The 25,209-nt window shown below is 47.7% G+C and overlaps 1 protein-coding gene across 2 annotated transcripts in view; it reads right to left on the bottom strand.

Annotated features, from left to right (window-relative positions):
• The window catches only part of CCDC186 (coiled-coil domain containing 186), a 119,301-nt gene that overhangs the window by 22,120 nt on the left and 71,972 nt on the right, over positions 1-25,209 (bottom strand). For both annotated transcript variants that reach the window (XM_063962553.1, XM_063962554.1), the window contains exon 14: positions 12,064-12,274. In XM_063962553.1, the coding sequence (XP_063818623.1) occupies positions 12,064-12,274 (211 nt within the window). The remainder of the gene's footprint in view (positions 1-12,063; positions 12,275-25,209) is intronic.

Here is a 25,209-nt window from a genome sequence, read left to right as displayed (position 1 = left end):
AGGCGTGGGTGCAGTAGCAGTGGAGGTGTGGGTACAGTAGCAGTGGAGGTCTAGGTACAGTAGCAGTGTAGTGGTGAAGGCGTGGGTGCAGTAGCAGTGGAGGTGTGGGTACAGTAGCAGTGTAGTGGTGAAGGCGTGGGTGCAGTAGCAGTGGAGGTCTAGGTACAGTAGCAGTGTAGTGGTGAAGGCGTGGGTACAGTAGCAGTGGAGGTGTGGGTACAGTAGCAGTGTAGTGGTGAAGGCGTGGGTACAGTAGCAGTGGAGGCGTGGGTACAGTAGCAGTGGAGGTGTAGGTACAGTAGCAGTGTAGTGGTGAAGGCGTGGGTGCAGTAGCAGTGGAGGTGTGGGTACAGTAGCAGTGTAGTGGTGAAGGCGTGGGTACAGTAGCAGTGGAGGCGTGGGTACAGTAGCAGTGGAGGTGTAGGTACAGTAGCAGTGTAGTGGTGAAGGCGTGGGTGCAGTAGCAGTGGAGGTGTGGGTACAGTAGCAGTGTAGTGGTGAAGGCGTGGGTACAGTAGCAGTGGAGGTGTGGGTATAGTAGCAGTGTAGTGGTGAAGGTGTGGGTACAGTAGCAGTGGAGGCGTGGGTACAGTAGCAGTGGAGGTCTAGGTACAGTAGCAGTGTAGAAGTGTAGGTAGAGTAGCAGTGTAGTGGTGAAGGCGTGGGTACAGTAGCAGTGGAGGCGTGGGTACAGTAGCAGTGGAGGTCTAGGTACAGTAGCAGTGTAGAAGTGTAGGTAGAGTAGCAGTGTAGTGGTGAAGGCGTGGGTACAGTAGCAGTGGAGGCGTGGGTACAGTAGTAGTGGAGGTCTAGGTACAGTAGCAGTGTAGAAGTGTAGGTAGAGTAGCAGTGTAGTGGTGGAGGTGTAGGTACAGTAGCAGTGGAGGCGTGGGTACAGTAGCAGTGCAGGCCTAGGTAGAGTAGCAGTGTACTGGTGGAGGCTAAACCAATGTCCATGAGATAGAAGTTCTAGGAATCGGGTCTCTTACTGTAAGTCTGCCAGGCTGGCTGAATCTGCATGACAATGCGGCCTATCTACTTACTAGGCACTAGTGACTCAGGGGCAGATTTATTAAGCTTGGTGAAGTGATAAAGTGGAAGGAGATAAAGTACCAGCCAGTCAGCTCCTAACTGTCATTTTTCAAACCCAGCCTGTGACATGACAGTTAGGATCTGATTGGCTGGTGCTTTATCGCCTTCCACTTTATCACTTCACCGAGCTTAATAAATCTGCCCCTCAGACCTCTGCCTTGTGTACTAAGTGGGGCTACATAACGGACTTCTGATCGTATTCAGTACATCTTCTACAACAGCTGCAGGAAATGGAGGATCAGCAGCCGTCATCTGTCTCCCCCCTCCCTGAATGACGTTTCCCATAGTCCCCTCATAGTCTTGTTAATAGCTCAGGCATCCTGCGGTGGTGCTCATTGGGGGAAAACCAAGAAACACTGGGGCGATGTGCAAGGCTCTTGTAGAGACACCGTGAACCTTTACATAAATGCATAATCCATATCAAAGCAAAATAAGTGTCCCTTTAAAGCATCCCTATCTGTAGTGTGATTAGGCCAAGCAAGTGCATATAATGGAGAACAAGGTGGCCATGCAGAGCCGTGATCAGGAACGCATACATTTCACAGGTCCCATGGGGCACTCTCTGTAGTTCTAAAGGGCCACACATTACCCTTAGTCTCAGTAATAAAGTTAAAACAATAACATACCAGCGTGTACGTCATACAAGTGTCATAAGCTGTAGGCTGGTAAACACTCCCTAAGACGCCCATCACCCAGGAAAACCCATAAAGGTGCCATGAGACACAGAAGACCAGGTGATTGGGGTGGGTGAGGGCATACACGCAATACCCAGTTACAGAACACCGAGTTAATGACTCAATTACAGACACACGTCACCATAATCCACATACATGTCTGTAAAATCTTCCTGGTAGAACAGTCCGTTACCTCATATAGTCATGAGCACAACGGACACTGGCTCTATACATTAACTGTAATGCAGGTCTGTGCCAGAGCGTCTATGGACTGTAAGGCGGGTACTCAGCAGATTCTGGGAATTGTAGTTCCATTACAGCCTGAGGACCGGAGTGTCTCCCGCCAGCATCATATGCAGGGGAAGGTGGCAGGGCTGCAGGCCCACCTTAATAAAATAAGAATTTACTTACCGATAATTCTATTTCTCATAGTCCGTAGTGGATGCTGGGGACTCCGTAAGGACCATGGGGAATAGCGGCTCCGCAGGAGACTGGGCACATCTAAAGAAAGCTTTAGGACTAACTGGTGTGCACTGGCTCCTCCCCCTATGACCCTCCTCCAAGCCTCAGTTAGGATACTGTGCCCGGACGAGCGTACACAATAAGGATGGATTTTGAATCCCGGGTAAGACTCATACCAGCCACACCAATCACACCGTATAACTTGTGATCTGAACCCAGTTAACAGTATGATAACAGAGGAGCCTCTGAAAAGATGGCTCCCAACAATAATAACCCGATTTTTGTAACAATAACTATGTACAAGTATTGCAGACAATCCGCACTTGGGATGGGCGCCCAGCATCCACTACGGACTATGAGAAACAGAATTATCGGTAAGTAAATTCTTATTTTCTCTAACGTCCTAAGTGGATGCTGGGGACTCCGTAAGGACCATGGAGATTATACCAAAGCTCCCAAACGGGCGGGAGAGTGCGGATGACTCTGCAGCACCGAATGAGAGAACTCCAGGTCCTCCTCAGCCAGGGTATCAAATTTGTAGAATTTAGCAAACGTGTTTGCCCCTGACCAAGTAGCTGCTCGGCAAAGTTGTAAAGCCGAGACCCCTCGGGCAGCCGCCCAAGATGAGCCCACTTTCCTTGTGGAACGGGCTTTTACAGATTTTAGCTGTGGCAGGCCTGCCACAGAATGTGCAAGCTGAATTGTACTACAAATCCAACGAGCAATAGTCTGCTTAGAAGCAGGAGCACCCAGCTTGTTGGGTGCATACAGGATAAACAGCGAGTCAGATTTCCTGACTCCAGCCGTCCTGGAAACATATTTTCAGGGCCCTGACAACATCCAGCAACTTGGATTCCTCCAAGTCCCCAGTAGCCGCAGGCACCACAATAGGTTGGTTCAGGTGAAAACGCTGGAACCACCTTAGGGAGAAACTGAGGACGAGTCCTCAATTCCGCCCTGTCCGAATGGAAAATCAGATAAGGGCTTTTACAGGATAAAGCCGCCAATTCTGACCCGCGCCTGGCCCAGGCCAGGGCCAACAGCATGACCACTTTCCATGTGAGATATTTTAACTCCACAGATTTAAGTGGTTCAAACCAATGTGACTTTTGGAACCCAAACTACATTGAGATCCCAAATTGCCACTGGAGGCACAAAAGGAGGCTGTATATGCAGTACCCCTTTTACAAACGTCTAAACTTCAGGGACTGAAGAAAATTTTTGGAAGAAAATTGACAGGGCCGAAATCTGAACCTTAATGGACCCCAATTTCAGGCCCATAGACACTCCTGTTTGCAGGAAATGTAGGAATCGACCCAGTTGAATTTCCTCCGTCGGGCCTTACTGGCCTCGCACTACGCAACATATTTTCGCCAATTGCGGTGATAATGTTTTTGCGGTTACATCCTTCCTGGCTTTAGATCAGGATATGGATGACTTCATCCGGAATGCCTTTTTTCCTTCAGGATCCGGTGTTCAACCGGCATGCCGTCAAACGCAGCCGCGGTAAGTCTTGGAACAGACAGGGTCCTTGCTGGAGCAGGTCCCTTCTTAGAGGTAGAGGCCACGGATCCTCCGTGAGCATCTCTTGAAGTTCCGGTTACCAAGTCCTTCTTGGCCAATCCGGAGCCACGAATATAGTGCTTTCTCCTCTCCATCTTATCAATCTCAGTACCTTGGGTATGAGAGGCAGAGGAGGGAACACATACACTGACTGGTACACCCACGGTGTTACCAGAGCGTCTACAACTATTGCCTGAGGGTCTCTTGACCTGGCGCAATACCTGTCGAGTTTTTTAATCATGTGGACGACTTCTGGGTGAAGTCCCCACTCTCCCGGGTGGAGGTCGTGCTGAGGAAGTCTGCTTCCCAGTTGTCCACTCCCGGAATGAATACTGTTGACAGTGCTATCACATGATTTTCCGCCCAGCGAAGAATCCCTGCAGCTTCTGCCATTGCCCTCCTGCTTCTTGTGCCACCCTGTCTGTTTACGTGGGTGACTGCCATGATGTTGTCCGACTGGATCAACACCGGCTGACCTTGAAGCAGAGGTCTTGCTAAGCTTAGAGCATTGTAAATGGCCCTTAGCTTCAGGATATTTAAGTGAAGTGATGTATCCAGGCTTGACCCTAAGCCCTGGATATTCCTTCCCTGTGTGACTGCTCCCCAGCCTCGCAGGCTGGCATCCGTGGTCACCAGGACCCAGTCCTGAATGCCGAATCTGCGGCCCTCTAGAAGATGAGCACTCTGCAACCACCACAGGATGGATACCCTTGTCCTTGGTGACAGGGTTATCCGCTGATGCATCTGAAAATGCGACCCGGACCATTTGTCCAGTAGGTTCCACTGGAAAGTTCTTGCGTGGAATCTAACGAATGGGATTGCTTCGTAGGAAGCCACCATTTTTACCCAGAACCCTTGTGCATTGATGCACTGAGACTTGGTTCGGTTTTAGGAGGCTCCTGACTAGCTCGGATAACTCCCTGGCTTTCTCTTCCGGGAGAAACACCTTTTTTTCTGGACTGTGTCCAGGAACATCCCTAGGAAACAGAAGACAAGTCGTCGGAACCAGCTGCGATTTTGGAATATTGAGAATCCAATCGTGCTGCCGCAACACTACCTGAGATAGTGCTACACCGACTTCCAACTGTTCCCTGGATCTTACCCTTATCAGGGAATCGTCCAAGTAAGGGATAACTAAAATTCCCTTCCTTCGAAGGGATATCATTTCGGCCATTACCTTGGTAAAGACCCGGGGTGCCGTGGACCATCCCTACGGCAGCGTCTGAACTGATAGTGACAGTTCTGTACCATAACCTGAGGTACCCTTGAGAAGGGTAAATTTTGACATGAAGGTAAGCATCCTTGATGTCCCGAGACATCATGTAGTGCCCTTCTTCCAGGTTCGCAATCACTGCTCCGAGTGACTCAATCTTGAATTTGAACCTCTGTATGTAAGTGTTCAAAGATTTTAGATTTAGAATCGGTCTCACCGAGCCGTCTGGCTTCGGTACCACAATAGTGTGGAATAATACCCCGTTCCCTGTTGCAGGAGGGGTACCTTGATTATCACCTGCTGGGAATACAGCTTGTGAATGGCTTCCAAAACTGCCTCCCTGTCAGAGGGAGACGTCGGTAAAGCCGACTTTTGGAAACGGCGAGGGGGAGACGTCTCGAATTCCAATATGTACCCTTGAGATATTACCTGAAGGATCCAGGGGTCTACTTGCGAGTGAGCCCACTGCGCACTGAAATTCATTGAGAACGGGCCCCCACCGTGCCTGAGCTTGTAAGGCCCTAGCGTCATACTGAGGGCTTGGCAGAGGCGGGAAAGGGTTTCTGTTCCTGGGAACTGGCTAATCTCTTCAGCCTTTTTCCTCTCCCTCTGTCACGAGCAGAAAAGAGGAACCTTTTGTCCGCTTGCCAACAAAGGACTGCGCCTGATAATACGGCGTCTTATTTTGAGAGGCGACCTGGGGTACAAACGTGGATTTCCCAGTTGTTGCCGTGGCCACCAGGTCTAAAAGACCGACCCCAAATGTCCCCTTTCAAAGGCAATACTTCCAAATGCCGTTTGGAATCCGCATCACCTGACCATTTTACTGGTAGAATTGGACAACGCACTTATACTTGATGCCAGTCGGCAAATATTCCGCTGTGCATCATGCATATATAGAAATGCATCTTTTAAATGCTCTATAGGCAATAATATACTATCCTTATCTAGGATATCAATATTTCCAGTCAGGGAATCCGACCATGCCAACCCAGCACTGCACCTCCAGGCTGAGGCGATTGCTGGTCGCAGTATAACACCAGTATGTGTGTGAATACATTTTTGGATACCCTCCTGCTTTCTATCAGCAGGATCCTTAAGGGCGGCCATCTCATGAGAGGGTAGAGCCCTTGTTCTTACAAGCGTGTGAGCGCCTTATCCCCCCTAGGGGGTGTTTCCCAACGCACCCTAACCTCTGGCGGGAAAGGGTATACAGCCAATACTTTTTAAGAAATTATCAATTGTTATCGGGGGGAAACCCACGCATCATCACACACCTCATTTTATTTCTCAGATTCAGGAAAACTACAGGTAGTTTTTCCCTCACCGAACATAATACCCCTTTTTGGTGGTACTCGTATTATCAGAAATGTATAAAACATTTTCCATTGTCTCAATCATGTAACGTGTGGCCCTACTGGAAATCACGGTTGTCTCTTCACCGTCGACACAGGAGTCAGTATCCGTGTCGGCATCTGTATCTGCCATCTGAGGTAACGGGCGCTTTAGAGCCCCTGACGGCCTATGAGACGTCTGGACAGGCACAAGCTGAGTAGCCGGCTGTCTCATGTCAACCACTGTTTTTTTTTATACAGAGCTGACACTGTCACGTAATTTTCAACAGTACATCCACTCAGGTGTCGACCCCCTAGGTGGTAACATCACTGTTACAGACACTCTGCTCCGTCTCCACATCATTTTTCTCCTCATACATGTCGACACAAACGTACCGACACACAGCACACACACAGGGAATGCTCTGATAGAGGACAGGACCCCACTAGCCCTTTGGGGAGACAGAGGGAGAGTATGCCAGCACACACCAGAGCGCTATATATATATATACAGGGATAACCTTATATAAGTGTTTTTCCCCTTATAGCTGCTGTATGTTTTAATACTACGCCTAATTAGTGCCCCCCTCTCTTTTTTTTAACCCTTTCTGTAGTGTAGTGACTGCAGGGAAGAGCCAGGGAGCTTCCCTCCAACTGAGCTGTGAGGGAAAATGGCGCCAGTGTGCTGAGGAGATAAGGCCGCCGAAAAGGGGGCGGAGCCTATCTCCAGTTTTTCTGTATATTCTGGCAGGGGTTAAATGCATCCATATAGCCCAGGAGCTATATGTGATGTATTTTTTGCCATGTAAGGTATTTTTATCATGTTTTATTGCGTCTCAGGGCGCCCCCCCCAGCGCCCTGCACCCCAGTGACCGGAGTGTGAAGTGTGCTAGGAGCAATGGCGCACAGCTGCAGTGCTGTGCGCTACCTTATTGAAGACAGGAACGTCTTCTGCCGCCGATTTTTCCGGACCTCTTCGCTCTTCTGGCTCTGTAAGGGGGCCGGCGGCGCGGCTCCGGGACCCATCCAGGCTGGGCCTGTGATCGTCCCTCTGGAGCTAATGTCCAGTAGCCAAGAAGCCCAATCCACTCTGCACGCAGGTGAGTTCGCTTCTTCTCCCCTTAGTCCCTCGATGCAGTGAGCCTGTTGCCAGCAGGTCTCACTGAAAATAACAAACCTAAACTAAAACTTTCACTAAGAAGCTCAGGAGAGCCCCTAGTGTGCACCCTTCTCGTCGGGCACAGAAATCTAACTGAGGCTTGGAGGAGGGTCATAGGGGGAGGAGCCAGTGCACACCAGTTAGTCCTAAAGCTTTCTTTAGATGTGCCCAGTCTCCTGCGGAGCCGCTATTCCCCATGGTCCTTACGGAGTCCCCAGCATCCACTTAGGACGTTAGAGAAAACAAGTTTGGAAGACATTGCAGGGGGATTTTTGCTCCGTGAATTCTGGGAGGTGAGCAGACAATACGTCACATACAGTCTCACAATATACACTACACAAGTCTAGGCTGTAAGGGGGCGATGGGCCGCTCAGTATCACGTGACCCCAATGTCCGTCTGCACATATTACAGTCCTTTATGATACACAATATTCGCTAGGGTTCCCGCGTACCTATATAGTATGCAAGAACAAATTAGCAACGGTACCGGTCGGTCACGGAGCACCTTCATGCAACCGGACCGGTCCGGAGGCACATTGTGGCACTCATGAGGAACTTAATATCCCCCTAAGAAACAAATGAAGTAATTTAACAACTAGGACACACCTCTGCCAGATTGCTAATCTACACTGTACAAGACTGGGTGCACCCTAACATGCAGATTACGCATTTGGGGTGATTGTTATACAACGTAGGACCGTCCCCCTACCGGTTACCTGGCTACACTAATGAATAAAGAACATATCTTCTAGCACTTACATAACACAGCGCTTATATGGAAGCAAACTCATAGGAAACCCACCAAAAAACAAAACTATTAGGTGATAAGTAATAAATAAAAAGACATAGCAATAAATGTATGGTCAATGTGTAAGATATTGCTGGGTAGTAGCAGTAATCGCATCTCATGTGACCTAAGGTAAGTAATCCGCCGCCAAGCTGCCAGACGGCGGATACGGGCGTCGGGCGACCCGGCGGCGGGGGGAGGTGAAGGTGGGGAGTGAAGTTTATTCACTCCCCCCGGTCACCCGGCTCCATAGCAGCGCAGGCAAATATGGACGAGATCGTACACATTGGCCTGTATGCACAGTCGACGGGGCACCACTGGGGCCTCCACACTCTATGAACGGTATCTCGTTCATTAATGAACGAGATCGTTCATATCTTTGACTATTATCGCCCAGTGTGTAGGGGCTATTACACACTGGGGGTAATTCTGAGTTGATCGCAGCAGGAACTTTGTTAGCAGTTGGGCAAAACCATGTGCACTGCAGGGGGGGGCGGATATAACATGTGCAGAGAGAGTTAGATTTGGGTGTGGCGAGTTCAATCTGCAATCTAAATTGCAGTGTAAAAATAAAGTAGCCAGTATTTACCCTGCACAGAAACAAAATAACCCACCCAAATCTAATTCTCTCTGCAAATGTTATATCTGCGTCCCCTGCAGTGTACATGGTTTTACCCAACTGCTAACAAAAATCCTGCTGCGATCAACTTGGAATTACCCCCTCTGCCAACAGTGACAAAGACAGATGGGAGATACACTACACCTCCGTCTGGACGAGGGGTTAAATGGGAAATTAAATCAATTAAATATTATTTCACTTCAAGTTTCCGCTACTACACAACATATTGTAAAAGAATTCAATGGTTTTCTCTCTCTCTTTTTTTTATTTTTTATTTGCGGTATCTCATAAATAACATTATAAAATAAGTGTTTAAAAAATACTACACATCCTCAGACTTTTCATTCATTATTCTAGATCAGCAATGGTGGCCCCAGCATATGTACTGATTATACTCCGTCAGTGGTCACAGTGTATGTAGGGATTATACTGCATCAGTGGCAGTCACGTGGTCACAGTGTATGCAGGGATTATACCGCGTCATGTGGTCACAGTGTATGTACTGATTATACTGCATCAGTGGTCACAGTGTATGTAGGGATTATACTGCATCAGTGGCTGTCATGTGGTCACAGAGTATGTACTAATTACACTACGTCAGTGCTTGTCACGTGGTCACAGTGTATGTACTGATTATACTGCGTCAGTGGTTGTCACGTGGTCACAGTGTATGTACTGATTATACTGTGTCAGTGGCTGTCACGTGGTCACAGTGTATGTACTGATTATACTGTGTCAGTGGTTGTCACGTGGTCACAGTGTATGTACTGATTATACTGTGTCAGTGGCTGTCACGTGGTCACAGTGTATGTACTGATTATACTGTGTCAGTGGCTGTCACGTGGTCACAGTGTATGTACTGATTATACTGTGTCAGTGGTTGTCACGTGGTCACAGTGTATGTACTGATTATACTGTGTCAGTGGCTGTCACGTGGTCACAGTGTATGTACTGATTATACTGCGTCAGTGGTTGTCACGTGGTCACAGTGTATGTACTGATTATACTGTGTCAGTGGTTGTCACGTGGTCACAGTGTATGTACTGATTATACTGTGTCAGTGGCTGTCACGTGGTCACAGTGTATGTACTAATTATACTGCGTCAGTGGTTGTCACGTGGTCACAGTGTATGTACTGATTATACTGTGTCAGTGGCTGTCACGTGGTCACAGTGTATGTACTGATTATACTGTGTCAGTGGTTGTCACGTGGTCACAGTGTATGTACTGATTATACTGTGTCAGCAGCTGTCACGGGGTCACAGTGTATGTACTGATTATACTGTGTCAGTGGCTGTCACGTGGTCACAGTGTATGTACTGATTATACTGTGTCAGTGGCTGTCACGTGGTCACAGTGTATGTACTGATTATACTGTGTCAGTGGCAGTCACGTGGTCACAGTGTATGTACTGATTATACTCCGTTAGTGGTCACAGTGTATGTAGGGATTATACTGCATCAGTGGCAGTCACGTGGTCACAGTGTATGTAGGGATTATACTGCATCAGTGGCAGTCATGTGGTCACAGTGTATGTAGGGATTATACTGCATCAGTGGCAGTCACGTGGTCACAGTGTATGTACTGATTATACTGTGTCAATGGCAGTCACGTGGTCACAGTGTAAGTACTGATTAAACTGCATCAGTGGTTGTCACGTGGTCACAGTGTATGTACTGATTATACTGCATCAGTGGTCACAGTGTATGTAGGGATTATACTGCATCAGTGGCTGTCATGTGGTCACAGTGTATGTACTGATTATACTGTGTCAATGGCAGTCACGTGGTCACAGTGTAAGTACTGATTAAACTGCATCAGTGGCAGTCACGTGGTCACAGTGTATGCAGGGATTATACTGCATCAGTGGTCACAGTGTATGTAGGGATTATACTGCATCAGTGGCAGTCACGTGGTCACAGTGTATGTACTGATTATACTGTGTCAATGGCAGTCACGTGGTCACAGTGTAAGTACTGATTAAACTGCATCAGTGGTTGTCACGTGGTCACAGTGTATGTACTGATTATACTGCATCAGTGGTCACAGTGTATGTAGGGATTATACTGCATCAGTGGCTGTCATGTGGTCACAGTGTATGTACTAATTATACTGTGTCAGTGGCAGTCACGTGGTCACAGTGTATGTACTGATTATACTCCGTCAGTGGTCACAGTGTATGTAGGGATTATACTGCATCAGTGGCAGTCACGTGGTCACAGTGTATACAGGGATTATACAACGTCATGTGGTCACAGTGTACGTACTGATTATACTGCATAAGTGGTCACAGTATGTAGGGATTATACTGCATCAGTGGCAGTCATGTGGTCACAGTGTATGTAGGGATTATACTGCATCAGTGGCTGTCATGTGGTCACAGTGTATGTACTGATTATACTGTGTCAATGGCAGTCACGTGGTCACAGTGTAAGTACTGATTAAACTGCATCAGTGGTTGTCACGTGGTCACAGTGTATGTACTGATTATACTGCGTCAGTGGGAGTCATTTGGTCACAGTATATAGATTATACTGTGTCAGTGGGAGTCATGTGGTCACAGTATATGGATTATACTGTGTCAGTGGTCATCATAAGGACGCAGTTTATATACGGATTATTCTACCCCTGTAGGTGTCATGTGGCCACGATTGATTTGACAGATTATTCTAAATCAGTGGTCAAGTGGCCACTTTGTATTTATTGAGGGCAGTGTATCAAATATTCTAAATCAAGGGTTGTCATATATGCACTGGCAGTATGATACTTGTATGTAATACACATGAACAGACACCTGTGGAAAAGAAACATATAATTGCAGCACATGGAACATTTAATTCCAGGTTTGAAAGAAAATTCAGTCTCATTATTTTTTTTTATAAACAAGACAATGAGATGCGACAGACAGGTAATGACCAGGACAAGACCCAAAGACAACTGGTGGAGAAAAGCCAGGCAGATACCAGTGATGTTAGTATAGCAAGCGATGACTGTAAAATTAATATGCACAGAGCAGAGACGCCCACTAGGGGCCCCCGCTGAGTACACGGATTAGTGGAATAGGAGATTGTGGTTTAGTAGTTGCACAGACTGGAGAGAGGCGTTAGAAGCACAGACAGAATTTTCCTATGAGAACACTAGGGGGCAGCATCATACATACTTTGTTTTTTTCCTAATTTCCTCCACCAGTTGCTTTATGTGGTCCTCCATGAATTCTATCTTTTCGTTTTTCCGGGCGTGTGCTTTCTGGAGTCTAATTATCCGGTCGATCAGGACGGATTTGTCTACTTCAGGGAAGTTGTCCACCACCACGGTGGGCCCCAAGTTCTCCGGCGAGCGGTCCTCACTGCCATTCCGCGCGTTAAGAGATCCTGCACAGAGAACACACGGACAGAAGCATACAAGTGAATTGCGCGTTCCTCGCTCCTTCACATACAGATTCAGTGTTTTTATTGATGATGTTCAGCGTATCGGCTTGTTAGGTTACCCGCTGTTCAGACGTTATCTATGCCAGTAATGGCGCAATTACAGGCATACATAAAACGGGATACAGGGGATAGGTCAACACAACTTAGGTCGACAGGGACACTAGGTCGTCAGGGTCATTAGGTCAACATGTACTAGATCGACGGACCAAAAGGTCGACATGAATTTTTCACATCTTTTAAAAAATTTTGGACTTCTTCATACTTTACGATCCACGTGGACTGCAATTGGGAACGGTAACCTTGCCCGAAGCATGGAGAGCAAAGCGAGTGGACACAGAGCACTAATTGGGGTTCCCAGTCACGTTACGAAGAAAATGACACCAAAACCAGTCCAAAAACTCATGTCGACTTTGACCTGTCGACCTAATGACCATGTTGACGTAGTGTCCCTGTCGACCTAATGACTGTCAACCTAAGTTGGGTTGGCCGCAACGACCCATACCCCATAAAATCTGAACCGCTGGCTAATACCCTGAAAAGCAGCACTAATAAAGGGCAGTATAATTAATACTCCATTCCAAACAATTTTGATAACCGGTACTTACTAATAAAAAAACAAAAACATAAAATTAACAATAATTGGCGTCATAACAAACATCATATAATAAATTATATATATGTTTGGTGCATTTAACTCCAGTATATACTGGGTGCTCCCCCCCCCCCCCCCCCACATTATGCCAGCCGACGGAGCAGTGAAAATAAACGTTTATAAATAAAAACATTTAATTTGTGTGAGCTCTGTAATAATAGCACCTAATCACTGAGGAGTGGATTGTTCCTCTAGCAAGACTACCAGCACTCAGGGAGGAAGTCCTGTATTTTAAAAACGAAAAATTAGGATTTTAAATTACCTACCGGTAAATCCTTTTCTCGTAGTCCGCAGGGGATACTGGGAATCCATTTAGTACCATGGGGTACAGACGGGTCCACTAGGAGCCATGGGCACTATAGAAGTTTGATTGTGTGTGCTGGCTCCTCCCTCTATGCCCCTCCTACCAGACTCAGTCTAGGAAACTGTGCCCGAGGAGTCGGACATACTTTGAGAGAAGGATATAGATAAAGAAAAGTGGCGAGATTTCGAACCAGAGGAAAGCCATGCTAACCAAACTTGTAACAGGAACAGCAACAGCTGAACCGAACAACAGTACTTAACCAAGTAACAGTGCAGGAAGAACAAAGCTGCGGGCGGGAGCCCAGTATCCCCTACGGACTACGAGAAAAGGATTTACCGGTAGGCAATTAAAATCCTATTTTCTCTTATGTCCTAGAGGATACTGGGAATCCATTTAGTACCATGGGGAAGTACCAAAGCTCCCAAACCGGGTGGGAGAGTGCAGAGGTGCCCGCAGAACTGATTGACCAAACTGAAGGTCCTCAGAGGCCAAGGGTTCGAACTTGTAAAACTTGACAAACATGTTCGAACCCGACCAAGTAGCTGCTCGGCAGAGCTGTAAACCCGAGACACCCTGGACAGCCGCCCAAGAGGAACCCACCGACCTAGTAGAGTGGGCTTAAACAGATTTCGGAATCAGCAAACCTGCTGTAGAATAAGCATGCTGGATAGTGAGCCTGATCCAGTGTGCAATGGACTGCTTCGAAGCAGGACATCCAATCTTATTGGGATCATAAAGAACAAACAGAGAGTCTGATTTCCTGTGACGAGCTGTTCTCTTCACATGGACCTTCAAAGCCCTTACAGCATCCAAAGACTTTGAAGTAGCAGAGGCGTCTGTAACAACCGGAACCACAATAGGTTGGTTGATGTGAAGAAATTGCTGATGAGTCCAGAGTTCAGCTCTGTCCTCATGGAAAATTAAGTAGGGTATCTTGTAAGACAATGCCCCCAACTCCGACACGAGATGAAATTCCACCGTAGAATATTGTCTGCTCTCACACCAAGAGACATATTTCTTCCAGATACGATGGTAATGTTTAGACGTTACCCCCTTTCTGGCTTGGATCATAGTCGGGATGACCTTGTCAGGAATCCCTCTCCTGGCTAGAATCAACCGTTCAACTTCCATGCAGTTAAACGTAGCCATGGTAAGTCTTGATAGACGAACGGGCCCTGCTGCAGAAGATCCTCTTGAAGAGGCAGAGGCCATGGATCTTTGATCAGCATCTCAAGAAGATCCGCATACCAGGCTCTTCTTGGCCAATCCAGAGCAATGAGGATTGCTTGAACCTTTCCCCTTTTTATTCTTTTTAGAATTCTTGGGATCAGAGGAATGGGAGGAAATAAGTACACCAGCTGGTAAACCCATGAAGTTCTCAGGGCGTCTACCGCTACAGCCTGTGAGCCCCTCAACCTGGAACAATACCTCTTGAGCTTCTTATTGAGCAGAGAGGCCATCATGTCGATTTGTGGATACACCCCACCAACTTGTTAACCCCCAGAACACCTGCGGGTGGAGGCCCCATTCCCCTGGGTGCAGGTCGTGTCTGCTGAGGAAGTCTGCTTCCCAGTTGTCTACTCCCGGAATGAAGATTGCCGACAACGCCACGGCGTGTCTTTCCACCCAGAGGAGAATTCTTGACACCTCTGACATTGTGGCTCTGCTTTTCGTTCCGCCCTGTCGGTTTATGTACGTTACCACAGTCACATTGTCCAACTGGACCTGAATGGCCTGATTTTGAAGAAGAGATGAGGCCTGCAGAAGGGCGTTGTAGATAGCCCTTAGTTCCAGGATGTTTATTGGAAGGACGACTTCCTGACTTGACCATCTTCACTGAAACTGTACCCCCTGGGTGACTGCTCCCCAACATCTGAGGCTTGCGTCTGTGGTTAGCAGATTCCAATTCTGAATCCCAAACCTCTGACCCTCGACTAGGTGAGAAGTCTGTAGCCACCACAGGAGGCAGATCCTGGCTTTTGGAGACAGACGAATCCTCTGGTGCATGAAACCTTCTGTACTGAATCGCTTCGTAAGAAGCCACCATTATCCCCAGAAGGCGTATGCAGAGATGTACTGAGATTCGGGTTGGCTTCAAGATGGCCCGAACCATCGACTGGATTACCATTGCCTTTTTCAAGGGAAGGAATACTCAGACTCTGTGTCCAGCATCATTTCCAGGAACTGAAGCCATTGCGTTGGTTCTAGGTGAGATTTTGGCAGGTTCAGAATCCACCCATGATCCAGGAGAAGTTTGGTTGAGAGGGTAATGTTCTCCAACAGCTGTTTCCTGGACGGTGCCTTTATCAGAAGATCGTCCAAGTACGGAATTATGTTCACTCCTTGTCTGCGGAGAAAAATCATCATCTCTGCTATCACTTTGGTGAACAACCTCTGGCAGGGCCTGAAATTGGTAGTGGCAGTCTTGTAGTGTAAACCGTAGATAAGGCTGGTGAAGCGGCCAGATTGGAATGTGAAGGTACGCATGCTTGACATCCAGAGACGCTAGGAATTCCCCCTCCTCCAGACCTGAGATCACCGCTCTCAACGACTCCATCTTGAATTTGAACACTCGTAAGAACAGGTTCAATGACTTCAAGCTCAAGATTTTTTCCTAATATTACAGTAAGATTCCTCACTATACTCTGTCACCTTATCAGGGATATTTAGAATTTCTCCGATAGCATCTATGAGAGCCACTACACCCTGTGACAGAGCATTTTTCATGAACTCATCCATAGACTGCCTTAAGAATTGTGTCTCTTTCTCATTACAAGATAATTTTGTAGAAATGGTGGAAATCATTCCCCTAATGGAGTCCAGCCATGCTGTTTCTGCCCCACTATCCTGGGAAGGGATACTACACTGAGTACACACTAGTGAACCCCCTGGAGAAGAGGAACACTGAGGCAGATGTATGAAAAACGTCCTAACGGACGTTATGTGCCTGGGGCCGTATCACCACATTATCGTGGTGATACGGCCGGACCCTGCGCCACAATGTATTATACTGTCACCTGTCCTGTGATACGCGTCCTCCCACATCGGCCAGACTTCTCACCGCTAGCTGCACGGCGCATGCACGGTTCGGCTGTAAAGACACCACGAGGTGCTGGGCAGTGAGGAGGCGTGTGGATTGACGTCAGAGGCCGAAGGGGAAACGTGGTGGCGGAGACCAATAACGTTTTTTTAAAGGACAAAAAAAAAAACACGAATGCTTTAGCCACACACCGCCTGCCCAAAGGATGCATTCCGGACCGGCGGCTTCAGGAGATGATAAGGGACAGCAGAGGCAATCATACAGTGCCTCTGCTCTTCGTCTCCCATTCACTACTGCGGGGAAGCGGTAAGTGGCGGGGGCGCGCGGCGGCCAGTGCATACGGCGTTAACACGCCGTTCATACATTTGGGTGCAGCGCAAAATGCTGCCTTAAGGTGCGCTGTGGTCAGCGGGAACCACAGCGCACTTTCATACATCTGCCCCACTGTGCTTTACATGAAACACACTCTTTGCCTGACATACTGCAGTAGTGACCGCACACACACAGGAAAAGGTTAAAAGCACAATTAACCCACAAAAAGCCCTTCCAGAGAGACACAGAGAGAGTATGGAACCAGCACACGGCGCCCTTATCGCTAATGCCAAGCTTAGCTGGGTCGCAGGCTAAGTACCTAGATTAGGGACTTAGTACACTAGTAAACCACTCCCCCCTGCTATAACCCCCTAGTACCGCTGTGGTAAATTGGAGGCTTTCCGGAGGAGCTGCGCATCCCTGTCAGCTGCAGTAGGGAAAATGGCGCTTGTGAGCTGCTGGATCCGCTCATAGTGAAGCCCCGCCCCTTCAATGGTGCGCGCTCTTCCCGCTCTTCTTTATACTGGCTTATGTGTCTGTGTACATAAAATGGAGACAGACTCCTTTTATGGCTGTAGTGCCAGTCTGGCTACTATGTACACCACAGTGTACTTAGGAGGAGACTCCGTCCGCCCCGTGTAGAAGCCGTGCGTCTCCGTACCCTCATGCCGCCATAATGGCCGGCGACCTGCTAACCGGGATCCCGGCTTAGTTCTCACCACTCTTCATTCTTCTGGCTCTGTTTGGGGGGGGCGGCATGCTGCGGGAATGTACGCTCGCCATGGTGGGGCTTGCGAATCGTTCCATCAGGAGCTAGCGTCCTGTCAGCGGGGAACGGGACCATTAACCCTTAGTGGGGGGACGGCCCAACCCTACTAAGTCCCACAAAGCAGACAGGCTGGTGCCATCCTGTCCTGCCTGAAAATAACAAACTTATAAAATAAATGTAGAAAACTCTTCAGGAGTTTCCAGAGATGTGACCGGCTCCTCCGGGCACATTTTCTAAACTGAGTCTGGTAGAAGCGGCATTGAGGGAGGAGCCAGCACACACAATCAAACTTCTATAGTGCCCATGGCTCCAAGTGGACCCGTCTATACCCCATGGTACTAAATGGATTCCCAGTATCCCCTAGGACGTAAGAGAAAATCTAAAAACATCAAACTAATGCTGGCCATACATCAGGTCGATATCGTGTGCGAATACACTATTTTGACGCATTGTGTGCACATTGTGCATGTTTTATGCACGATTACGATGCGTGGGTCTGCAGGTCGCACCTAATGATCATACGTGCAGCCCATAGTATCCGTCGTAATCGTATGCACATCGTACGTGTTTGATGTACAGTACGTACTATTTTGAGTGGCATTTCCCCGGATTATTTAATTTTTATTTTTTGGAGAGGCACACCTTCGATCATTTATCAACACACCGTGTGGCCAGAGCCCCAAAACGCGTGTCCAGAGCTGCCGGGTGAATTGAAGGGAAATGGTGCCTGGAATCGGATCGGATGCTGGTCGTACTGGTATATGGCAAGCATAACCATTATAACACCAAACAACTAAGGGGGTCATTCCGAGTTGATCACTCGCTAGCTACTTTTAGCAGCCGTGCAAACGCATAGTCGCCACCCACGGGGGAGTGTATTTTCGCTTTGCAGGTGTGCGGCGGAACTCTGCAAAAACATTTTGTGCAGTTTCAGAGTAGCTCTGGATTTACTCAGCCCTTTTGATCACTTCAGTCTTTTTGGTGCCGGAATTGACGGCAGACACCCGCCCTGCAAACGCCTGCGTTTTCCCAAACACTCCCAGAAAACACTCAGTTGACACCCATATACGCCCTCTTTCTGTCAATCACCTTGCATTCGGCTGTGCGAATGGACTCTTCGCTAAAACCATCGCCCAGCACCGATCCTCTTTGTACCCGTATGACGCGCCTGCGCATTGCGGTGCATACGCATGTGCAGTTTTGCTGTTTTTTTACCTGTTCGCTGCGCTGCGAAAATCGGAATGACCCCCTAAGCTCCTGCAGGTAGAAGCCACACTGGTGTTTATTTTCAGCCACACAGATAAGGGACCTGAGCAGTAAATAGCCCAGAGAGGAGTCTTAAGCTTATCTGTGAACACAAGCATAGACACACTGTACAACCCACGTCATTGTACCTGCTCTGATAACACCACTGAAGGCTGTATCAGTAATAAATACTCCTCATGAAGAAATAATCTTTTGTATAAATATTTACTAATAACAAAAAATAAGACACATTAACGATAATCTGTGTCATAAATAATATTACCGTACAAGAACCTAGGTACAGATATCGGGAACGCTCTCTTTCTTCTCCTTTCAGAGCAGACAGCAGTGAAGTCATATTAAACATTGAGAAGTAGTCACATTGATCTTGTGTCAACATCAAAATCACAAAGTAACAATAGTATCTAGTTATCTTCCAGTGAGACTATAGGGGGGTACACACAGAGACCCATGCTTAAATTCTAAGCAGCTTACAAGTTACTACCTGAAGAGGAAGCTTTGTATTGCAAATAGAACTGAAAACAATCAACAAATGAGATGCAAATAATACCAGATAACAAACCCCCACAGAGACCAAGAGGCGGAAGCCGTGGATCAGTACAAAGACTCCGCGCCTTTTTCAGTTTTTAATCACTTTATTCCACAGGTTCTCAAACTCGGTCTTCAGGACCCCACACGATTCAGGTTTTCCAGGTCAGCTGTGGATTTCTAAAATGTGACAGTTGGTGACACACAGCGCACCTGCCGGGTGACCTGGAAAACGTGACCTGTGTGGGGTCCTGAGGACAGAGTTTGAGAACCACTGCGGTTTATTCTATATCTGAGAGCCCACACTTTACTTATATCTATATTGTAACTACATAAACATTTATTGCCTCATTGATGCAATGTGGATTTAATATCCTTTTCTGCACAATTAATTAAAAACTTTTGTTTTAGCTCTGTATAGAATTAAACACACATCAGCAGAGCCGAGCATTTAGAAGCCCCCCGGGGTGCACCTTATATCTCATTTTTGTCTATTTTATATCTTGATCCATATTAAGGCCCAGATTTATCAAGCCTTGGAGAGTGATAAATTGCATGGTGATAAAGTACCAGCCAATCAGCTCCTAACTGCCATGTCACAGGCTAGGTTTCTAAAATGACAGGAGATGATTGGCTGGTACTTTATCTCTCTCCAAGGCTTGATAAATCTGAGTGAGAATTGGTAGCACAATTTTCCTCATATGTAACACACATGAAATACAGAAATAAAGGTTAAGTAGAACCATTTTGTAATATAGAAACCCCATAGGGGAACACAGAGGCATAAGAGAGCCCACAGATATTTATATTCTTAACTACTGGTGCTGTGCGGGACCATTACATTACTAAACCCTACCTATACATACACTTATTACATTCTCCGTGACGAAGGGTTCGTTATAGTCTCTACTTTAACGCTCTTAATATTTTGGAATTGTACATTCCATTACAAAGGAAACGCTGGTAAATCACTGGCCACGTCGCCAGATGCCGGCTGTCGCCGTAGTGCTCACACAGCAGGAAAATAAGAATTTACTCACCGGTAATTCTATTTCTCGTAGTCCGTAGTGGATGCTGGGTACTCCGTAAGGACCATGGGGTATAGACGGGCTCCGCAGGAGACTGGGCACTCTTAAAAGAAAGATTAGGTACTATATCTGGTGTGCACTGGCTCCTCCCTCTATGCCCCTCCTCCAGACCTCAGTTAGGGAAACTGTGCCCGGAAGAGCTGACATTACTAGGAAAGGATTAGGAATCCAGGGTAAGACTCATACCAGCCACACCAATCACACCGTACAACTCGTGATAACTATACCCAGTTAACAGTATGAACAATAACTGAGCCTCTCTCAACAGATGGCTCATACAATAACCCTATAGTTAAGCAATAACTATATACATGTATTGCAGTGAGTCCGCACTTGGGACGGGCTCCCAGCATCCACTACGGACTACGAGAAATAGAATTACCGGTGAGTAAATTCTTATTTTCTCTGACGTCCTAGTGGATGCTGGGTACTCCGTAAGGACCATGGGGATTATACCAAAGCTCCCAAACGGGCGGGAGAGTGCGGATGACTCTGCAGCACCGAATGAGCAAACTCAAGGTCCTCCTCAGCCAGGGTATCAAACTTGTAGAATTTTGCAAAAGTGTTTGAACCCGACCAAGTAGCAGCTCGGCAAAATTGTAAAGCCGAGACCCCTCGGGCAGCCGCCCAAGAGCAGCCCCCTTCCTCGTGGAATGGGCTTTTACTAATTTAGGATGCGGCAGTCCAGCTGCAGAATGTGCAAGCTGAATCGTGCTACAGATCCAGCGAGCAATAGTCTGCTTTGAAGCAGGAACACCCAGCTTGTTGGGTGCATGCAGGATAAATAGCGAGTCAGTTTTTCTGACTCTAGCCGTCCTGGAAACATAAAGTTTCAGGGCCCGGACTACGTCCAGCAACTTGGAATCCACCAAGTCCCTAGTAGCCGCAGGCACCACAATAGGTTGGTTCAAATGAAACGATACCACCTTAGGGAGAAATTGGGGACGAGTCCTCCATTCTGCCCTTTCCATATGGAAGATCAGATATGGGCTTTTACATGACAAAGCCACCAATTCTGACACACGCCTTAGCCAAGCTAAGGCCAAAAGCACGACCACTTTCCACGTGAGATATTTTAGCTCCACGGTCTTAAGTGGCTCAAACCAGTGGGATTTTAGGAATCCAACACACGTTAAGATCCCAAGGTGCCACTGGAGGCACAAAAGCGGGCTGAAAATGCAGCACCCCTGTAACAACGTCCGAACTTCAGGCAGTGAAGCCAGTTCTTTTTGAGAGAAAAAGGGATAGGGCCGAAATCTTGGCCTTTATGGATCCTAATTTTAGGCCCATAGTCACTCCTGACTGTAGGAAGTGCAGGAATCGACCTCCCTGGAATTCCTCTGTAGGGCCTTCCCGGCCACACACCAAGCAACCTATTTTCGCCATATACAGTGAAAAAGTCTTGCTGTCACGTCTTTCCTAGCCTTTATCAGCGTAGGAATAAATGCATCCGGAATGCCCTTTTCCGCTAGGATCCGGCGTTCAACCGCCATGCCGTCCAACGCAGCCGCGGTAAGTCTTTGATCAGACAGGGTCCCTGTTGCAACATGTCCTGACTGAGAGGCAGAGGCCATGGGTCCTCTGAGAGCATTTCTTGCAGTTCCGGGTACCGAGTCCTTCTTGGCCAATCCGGAGCAAAGAATATTGTTCACACTCCTCCGTTTATTACAATTCTCAGCCCTTGGATCTTAGAGGAAGAGGAGGGAATATATAGACCGACTGGAACACCCCCGGTGTTACTAGTGCGACCACAGCTATCGCTTGAGAGTCCCTTGACCCAGCGTAAAAATAAGAATTTACTTACCGATAATTCTATTTCTCGTAGTCCGTAGTGGATGCTGGGAACTCCGTAAGGACCATGGGGAATAGCGGCTCCGCAGGAGTCTGGGCACATCTAAAGAAAGCTTTAGGACTACCTGGTGTGCACTGGCTCCTCCCCCTATGACCCTCCTCCAAGCCTCAGTTAGGATACTGTGCCCGGACGAGCGTACACAATAAGGAAGGATTTTGAATCCCGGGTAAGACTCATACCAGCCACACCAATCACACTGTACAACTTGTGATCTGAACCCAGTTAACAGCATGATAATAGAGGAGCCTCTAGAAAAGATGGCTCACTACAGCAATAACCCGAATTTTTTGGTAACAATAATTATGTACCAGTATTGCAGACAATCCGCACTTGGGATGGGCGCCCAGCATCCACTACGGACTACGAGAAATAGAATTATCGGTAAGTAAATTCTTATTTTCTCTGACGTCCTAGTGGATGCTGGGAACTCCGTAAGGACCATGGGGATTATACCAAAGCTCCCAAACGGGCGGGAGAGTGCGGATGACTCTGCAGCACCAAATGAGAGAACTCCCGGTCCTCCTCAGCCAGGGTATCAAATTTGTAGAATTTTACAAACGTATTTGCTCCTGACCAAGTAGCTGCCCGGCAAAGTTGTAAAGCCGAGACCCCTCGGGCAGCTGCCCAAGATGAGCCCACCTTCCTTGTGGAGTGGGCATTTACAGATTTTTTGGCTGTGGCAGGCCTGCCACAGAATGTGCAAGCTGAATTGTACTACAAATCCAACGAGCAATAGTCTGCTTAGAAGCAGGAGCACCCAGCTTGTTGGGTGCATATAGGATAAACAGCGAGTCAGATTTTCTGACTCCAGCCGTCCTGGAAACATATATTTTCCGGGTCCTGACAACGTCTAGCAACTTGGAGTCCTCCAAGTCCCTAGTAGCCGCAGGCACCACAATAGGTTTGGTTCAGGTGAGCGCTGAAACCACCTTAGGGAGAAACTGAGGACGAGTCCTCAATTCCGCCCTGTCCGAATGGAAAATCAGATAAGGGCTTTTTCAGGATAAAGCCGCCAATTCTGACACGCGCCTGGCCCAGGCCAGAGCCAACAGCATGACCACTTTTCCTGTGAGATATTTTAACTCCACAGATTTAAGTGGGTCAAACCAATGTGACTTTTGGAACCCAAAAACTACCTTGAGATCCCAAAGTGCCACTGAAGGCACAAAAAGGAGGCTGTATACGCAGTACCCCTTTAACAAACATCTGAACTTCAGGGACTGAAGCTAGTTCTTTTTGGAAGAAAATTGACAGAGCCGAAATTTTAACCTTAATGGACCCCAATTTCAGGCCCATAGATACTCCTGTTTGCAGGAAATGTAGGAATCGATCCAGTTGAATTTCTTCCGTCGGGCCTTACTGGCCTCGCACCACGCAACATATTTTCGCCAAATGCGGTGATAATGTTTTGTGGTTACATCCTTCCTGGCTTTGATCAGGATAGGGATGACTTCATCCGGAATGCCTTTTTCCTTCAGGATCCGGCGTTCAACCGCCATGCCGTCAACGCAGCCGCGGTAAGTCTTGGAACAGACAAGGTCCTTGCTGGAGCAGGTCCCTTCTTATAGGTAGAGGCCACGGATCCTCCGTGAGCATCTCTTGAAGTTCCGGTTACCAAGTCCTTCTTGGCCAATCCGGAGCCACGAATATAGTGCTTACTCCTCTCCATCTTATCAATCTCAATACCTTGGGTATGAGAGGCAGAGGAGGGAACCCATACACTGATTGGTACACCCACGGTGTTACCAGAGCATCTACAGCTATTGCCTGAGGGTCCCTTGACCTGGCGCAATACCTGTCGAGTTTTTCCCAACGGTTTATAATCATGTGGAAGACTTCTGGGTGAAGTCCCCACTCTCCCGGGTGGAGGTCGTGCTGAGGAAATCTGCTTCCCAGTTGTCCACTCCCGGAATGAAAACTGCTGACAGTGCTATCACATGGTTTTTCGCCCAGCGAATAATCCTTGCAGCTTCTGCCATTGCCCTCCTGCTTCTTGTGGCACCCTGTCTGTTTACGTGGGTGACTGCCGTAATGTTGTCCGACTGGATCAACACCGGCTGACCTTGAAGCAGAGGTCTTGCTAAGCTTAGAGCATTGTAAATGGCCCTTAGCTTCAGGATATTTATGTGAAGTGATGTCTCCAGGCTTGACCATAAGCCCTGGATATTCCTTCCCTGTGTGACTGCTCCCCAGCCTCGCAGGCTGGCATCCGTGGTCACCAGGACCCAGTCCTGAATGCCGAATCTGCGGCTCTCTAGAAGATGAGCACTCTGCAACCACCACAGGAGGGATACCCTTGTCCTTGGTGACAGGGTTATCCGCTGATGCATCTAAAGATGCGACCCGGACCATTTGTCCAGTAGGTTCCACTGGAAAGTCTTGCGTGGAATCTGCCGAATGGGATTGCTTCGTAGGAAGCCACCATTTTTACCCAGAACCCTTGTGCATTGATGCACTGAGACTTGGTTCGGTTTTAGGAGGTTCCTGACTAGCTCGGATAACTCCCTGGCTTTCTCCTCCGGGAGAAACACCTTCTTTCTGGACTGTGTCCAGGATCATCCCTAGAAACAGAAGACAAGTCGTCGGAACCAGCTGCGATTTTGGAATATTGAGAATCCAATCGTGCTGCCGCAACGCTACCTGAGATAGTGCTACACCGATCTCCAACTGTTCCCTGGATCTTACCCTTATCAGGGAATCGTCCAAGTAAAGGATAACTAAAATTCCCTTCCTTCGAAGGAATATCATCATTACTTCAGTAAAGACCCGGGGTGCCGTGGACCATCCCTACGGCAGCGTCTGAACTGATAGTGACAGTTCTGTATCATAACCTGAGATACCCTTGGTGAGAAGGGTAAATTTTGACATGAAGGTAAGCATCCTTGATGTCCCGAGACATCATGTAGTCCCCTTCTTCCAGGTTCGCAATCACTGCTCTGAGTGACTCAATCTTGAATTTGAACCTCTGTATGTAAGTGTTCAAAGATTTTAGATTTTAAAATCGGTCTCACCGAGCCGTCTGGCTTCGGTACCACAATAGTGTGGAATAATACCCCGTTCCCTGTTG

This window comes from Pseudophryne corroboree, chromosome 3, assembly GCF_028390025.1.
Source record: "Pseudophryne corroboree isolate aPseCor3 chromosome 3, aPseCor3.hap2, whole genome shotgun sequence".
NCBI classification, from domain to species: Eukaryota; Metazoa; Chordata; class Amphibia; order Anura; family Myobatrachidae; genus Pseudophryne; species Pseudophryne corroboree.
This window is presented reverse-complemented; position numbering and strand designations above follow the sequence as displayed.